This window comes from Poecilia latipinna, unplaced genomic scaffold, assembly GCF_001443285.1.
Source record: "Poecilia latipinna isolate Pla-1442-1.1 unplaced genomic scaffold, P_latipinna-1.0 Scaffold905, whole genome shotgun sequence".
NCBI lineage: Eukaryota > Metazoa > Chordata > Actinopteri > Cyprinodontiformes > Poeciliidae > Poecilia > Poecilia latipinna.
In genome coordinates, this window is record NW_015113521.1 from 7,449 (window position 1) to 12,374 (window position 4,926).

General features: G+C 35.7%; 3 gene segments (V, D, J or C); all 3 read left to right on the forward strand.

Moving 5' to 3' along the window:
- The window catches only part of LOC106957460 (Ig kappa chain V-IV region-like), a 6,475-nt gene extending 6,115 nt beyond the window's left edge, over positions 1-360 (forward strand). Inside the window, 1 exon segment of the V gene segment in view lies at positions 6-360. Coding sequence covers positions 6-345 — 340 coding nt within the window.
- A 1,362-nt stretch (positions 361-1,722) lies between these two features.
- LOC106957468 (Ig kappa chain V-III region NG9-like) lies at positions 1,723-2,400 on the forward strand. The segment is given in 2 exon segments: positions 1,723-1,810; positions 1,980-2,400. Coding segments are annotated over 2 exon segments (360 nt in total).
- Positions 2,401-3,288: 888 nt separating this feature from the next.
- LOC106957462 (Ig kappa chain V-IV region Len-like) lies at positions 3,289-3,744 on the forward strand. The segment is given in 1 exon segment: positions 3,289-3,744. A coding segment is annotated over 1 exon segment (345 nt).
- Positions 3,745-4,926: the final 1,182 nt, after the last annotated feature.

The following is a 4,926-nucleotide window of genomic DNA, read 5'->3' on the forward strand; positions in this document are numbered from 1 at the left end:
GGACAAAATGTTGTTGTGACTCAATCAGCAGCCAAATCAGTGCAGCTTGGTCAGACGGTCACTATTGACTGTAAGGCCAGTCGGGCACTTTCAACATCTGAGTGTAGCTACTCTTCAAGAGTCTGCCTGTCCTGGTACCACCAGAAACCTGGAGAAGCTCCTAAAGCTTTGATATATGGAACATCATCCAGATTTTCAGGAATCTCCTCCAGATTCAGTGGAAGTGGAGCAGGAAATGGATTAGACTTCACTCTGACCATCAGTGGAGTTCAGGCTGAAGATGCAGGAGTTTATTACTGTCAGAGTGCTCATGTCATCAACAGTCAGTGGGTGTTCACACAGTGAAAAATCATCGTACAATAACCTCCCTCAGTTTGACTGAACAGAAACTGAACTTTGTTCTGCAGCAAACACTGATAACGTTCACTGAACACAAACACGCTGAAAACACACTTTATAGATCAGATATGTAGTAAACAGAAGAACGGAAGCAGCAGCAGGGAAATTCTTGCTACTACTCATTTGAAACATTAAGTTTTGAATTATTTTCAATCATTTTTTACATCTATGATCTAAGATGTAATAAATAAAATTTAAAAACAAATGTTTTCATTTGTAGAAAACATTCAATGACCAGAATGAAATGAGATATTTTGGGCAATTAATCAAATGGAAGCACATCATCATTTCAGATCACATGAATTAGGAAAGTTCTGGTATTTAAGGGCTGTAAAGAAAACACCATGAAGACAGAAAATATTAGATTTTGATCCACATTATCAGCAGTGTTCCAGCTGGGAGGAGGAAAACTGCTGAGTCCAGTTGAAGTAACTTTGACTTTTGAAAAGTTACGAAACATTTTCCATGTTTTTACTTTAAACAACATGACATGAGATCAAAGAAAACTGGCAATAACACCAACATGTATTTTAATCATTGTTAAACAATTAACCAGATTTATTCTCATAGCCACATGAGGGAAAAACAGGAAAAATAAATTTCATCAGAATCTTCATTGTTGTGTTAGCCCTGGTTAAAATAACTTAGTAAGTTTGACACAGGAAAATATGGCAAACTTAGTAAATTACAAAGATGTAATCAGGAAAATATTGGAAAAAATTCATTCATTAATGCTTGATTCTGGATTTATTGTAATAAGGGTCAATTCTTATTACTTCTCATCTGACACACAGTTTTGAAGAATCATTTTTAATCATTTTTACGTCTATGATCTGAAAAGACTTAAAGCAGAACACATTTTATAAATGACCTCAATGAAATTAGGTTTTCTTTTGTGCAGTCAAATGGAATCACATCAACTATTCATATCACAGAAATTAAGAAGGTTCTGATATTTAAGAGTTATAAATGTGACAACACACTTGATATTGTTTTTTCAGTTATAAATGTTATCAAGTAGATCAAGTAGATCTGCAGATTAATGACCTCACAGCAGAATTTCTTTAAAATAAATTGTTACTCTCTTTAACTGATACTACAAGTTACTGCTACCTGAAAAACTGATATATAACTTTAATGACACATATTAGCAAAATATAATGTGGTTATAATGAGAGACACTTAGATATTTCTTGACATTATCATCAGTGAGGAGGAAACCTGCAGCCAGCTGAGCTCCAGCTGACTGACTCTGTGTGTTTGCATATGTGTCCTGCCTCTCTGCTCCAGCTGTTAAGAGGTCAGAGTTGATCCGTGGCTATCCAGGACTTTCAGAGCCACTGACACACCAGCAGCACAATGATGATGTCACTGACTCTACTGCTGACCATCCTGGGGCTCCTGGTTCAGGGTGAGACTCTGATAGGAACTTGGTTTGAGGAAGAACGATAATTAAAATTCTGCTGTCATGGAGAAATATTGAAACAAGATGTTAATGTTTTCTTTTATCTATTCACAGATTATCAATAATTTGTAATCAAACATAATTTTTCTAAATGGATGTTTTTCATGTTTTCCAGGTTCATCAGGAGACATCATCCTGACTCAGACTCCTGGATCTCAGTCTGTTGCTCCAGGACAAACTGTCTCCATCAGATGTAAAACCAGTTCAAGTGTTTATAGCAACCTCCACTGGTACCTTCAGAAACCAGCAGAAGCTCCTAAACTCCTGATCTATGCAGCTACAACTCGTCAGTCTGGAGTTCCAGCTCGTTTCAGTGGAAGTGGATCTGGTTCTGATTTCACTCTGACCATCAGTGGAGTTCAGGCTGAAGATTCAGGAGTTTATTACTGTCAGCAGGGTTACAGCTTCCCGTTCACACAGTGATAGAACGTCGTACAAAAACCTCCCTCAGCTGGAGAGGAACTGATCCGACTCAACAGATGGAATGAAACAAAAACACTGAACGTTTCCACAAATTATTTATTTATTTTATTAATTTTCTATTTTTGTGTACATTTTTTTTATTCACTTAGTCTTTTTTCTGATAATATATTTATATAATTTTATGTTGGATATATATTTGGATCTGAGACAAGAAATAGTGACAATAATAATAATAATAATAATAATAATAATAATACACCTACAGAGAAGTAATTCAGTGATATTTGTCATTTGGTTAGAACAATTAAAGAAACAAAAAAAGCACAAAAAGTATGTGTAGTTTAAACAATATGTATTTTGAAATGTTTTATTTTTCCTAATAATTTTCTCTTGCAAGCAGCAAATTCCGATAAACCTCTGACTTCTGATGATAGTAGTTCCTAAATATTTTTTCATAGATTTAAAACTATCTTGCAAATATGTCTGAAATTTTAATGAGGATTTTGCATGCAGGGCATTTAATTGTCCTCTTGTGATGGATTGAGATGATGTCTAAAGAGAATAAAAGGCAAAACATAAATAAGTATAACAGTAGAACATAACTAAAATATTTAAAACTCAATAAAAAGCAGATGGACACCAGAAGTTGATGAGTAAATATTTATTATCTGACCAGTGACCAACATGACAAAGCAAACATGACTCAGTGAAAATAGAGAAGAATCAGCAGAGAAAGAGTGAGAGCAGTGACAGATTAAAGCCAGTATCAGAGTCTCAGAGAGTCAGGTCAGGACTGGGAGCACTGGTCTCTCCTCAGTGTCTCTGTGACTGCAGACTGGGAGCCCTGGGAGGCCTCACAGGTCACTGAGCCAAGAATATAGTTATTTTTTTCTCCTCTCTTAATTTTACTTTATATTATTTTATTTTATAATACGTTTTTTAAAATGCAGATTGTCCTTTTCAGATCCAATATCTCATTTATTAAATTGACCGAGTTTGAAATGAAAAGTACAATTTACAAACACAGCAACAATACAAGTNAATCAGCAGCCAAATCAGTGCAGCTTGGTCAGACGGTCACTATTGACTGTAAGGCCAGTAGACAAGTAGCTCACTATTATGGTTCACAGTACTACCTGTCCTGGTACCACCAGAAACCTGGAGAAGCTCCTAAAGCTCTGATCTACAGAACATCATCCAGATTTTCAGGAATCTCCTCCAGATTCAGTGGAAGTGGCACCGGGAATGACAGAGACTTCACTCTGACCATCAGTGGAGTTCAGGCTGAAGATGCAGGAGTTTATTACTGTCAGAGTTATCATAGTGGTGATGTGTTCACACAGTGAAAAATCATCGTACAAAAACCTCCCTCAGTCTGAACAGAAACTGAACTTTGTTCTGCAGCAAACACTGATACAGTTCACTGACCACATCAGGCCAGAAATGATCTCCATTAAACACAAGAACACAATCAGTGATGATATTCAGTTATTGTATTTTAAAATATTACTTCCTAATTATTTTAGATGCTTGACTTTTATTCTCTGATTAAGAAGCCTGAAGTAACTTTGACTTTAAAAAGGTTTCAAAATATTTTCCACATTTTCCTTTTAAACAATCTGAGATGAAGTCAAAGATTAATTATCATTAAACACTTTACAGGATTTATTCTCATAAAAAAGGCCAGGAGATACTTTATTGTTAGGTTAGTCTTGTTTAAAATAATTTGCTAAGTTTGCCATTACTACTGGAAAATAATTCATATCCTAATTAAAATTATTGCTAGATCCTGGATTTATGTTCTAGAGCCTGGACTACAATACTGCCAGATGACTAGAACCAACAATGTTTGAATACTTGGTTTTAAAATTACTGCCAGATATTTTCCACAGACAGAAATACAAGCTGAGATGTGGTGTCAAGTCTCTTTCTGTGAATGAACAAATAGAGACATAAACAGTTGTCAGGCATGGATGAAAGAAAAATATGAAAATACTTTCTCTGAATTATTAAATGACAAGAAGAATGTGACATTAGTGAGGTCAGCCAGCAAGAAAATTAAAGCAAAAATTTGGTTTGTTTGCTAATTGAATGGTTTTAAAAAAGATGCCAGCTTAATGTAATTGTTTCTTTTGAATAAATGAAGTTATAAATTAATATTTGAGAAGTGGGAACAACAAACCCCTTTGGAAATAGTTTGAATAGGATAAACAAGATGTTCAAGCAAAAAGATTGTTTTGCTTATTCACAGCGAAAAGTTCACAAAGATCTAAAAGTGCTAAACGTTCAGAGAATTCCTTCAGTTTTAACTGTACAAGATTATAAAGAGTTCGTCTCAGTCTTTCTGATCATATTGATGTTTCAGGAGGAAACCTGCAGCCAGCTGAGCTCCAGCTGACTGACTCTGTGTGTTTGCATATGTGTCCTGCCTCTCTGCTCCAGCTGTTAAGAGGTCAGAGTTGATCCGTGGCTGTCCAGGCCTTTCAGAGCCACTGACACACCAGCAGCACAATGATGATGTCACTGACTCTACTGCTGACCATCCTGGGGCTCCTGGTTCAGGGTGAGACTCTGATAGGAACTTGGTTTGAGGAAGAACGATAATTAAAATTCTGCTGTCATGGAGAAATATTGAAACA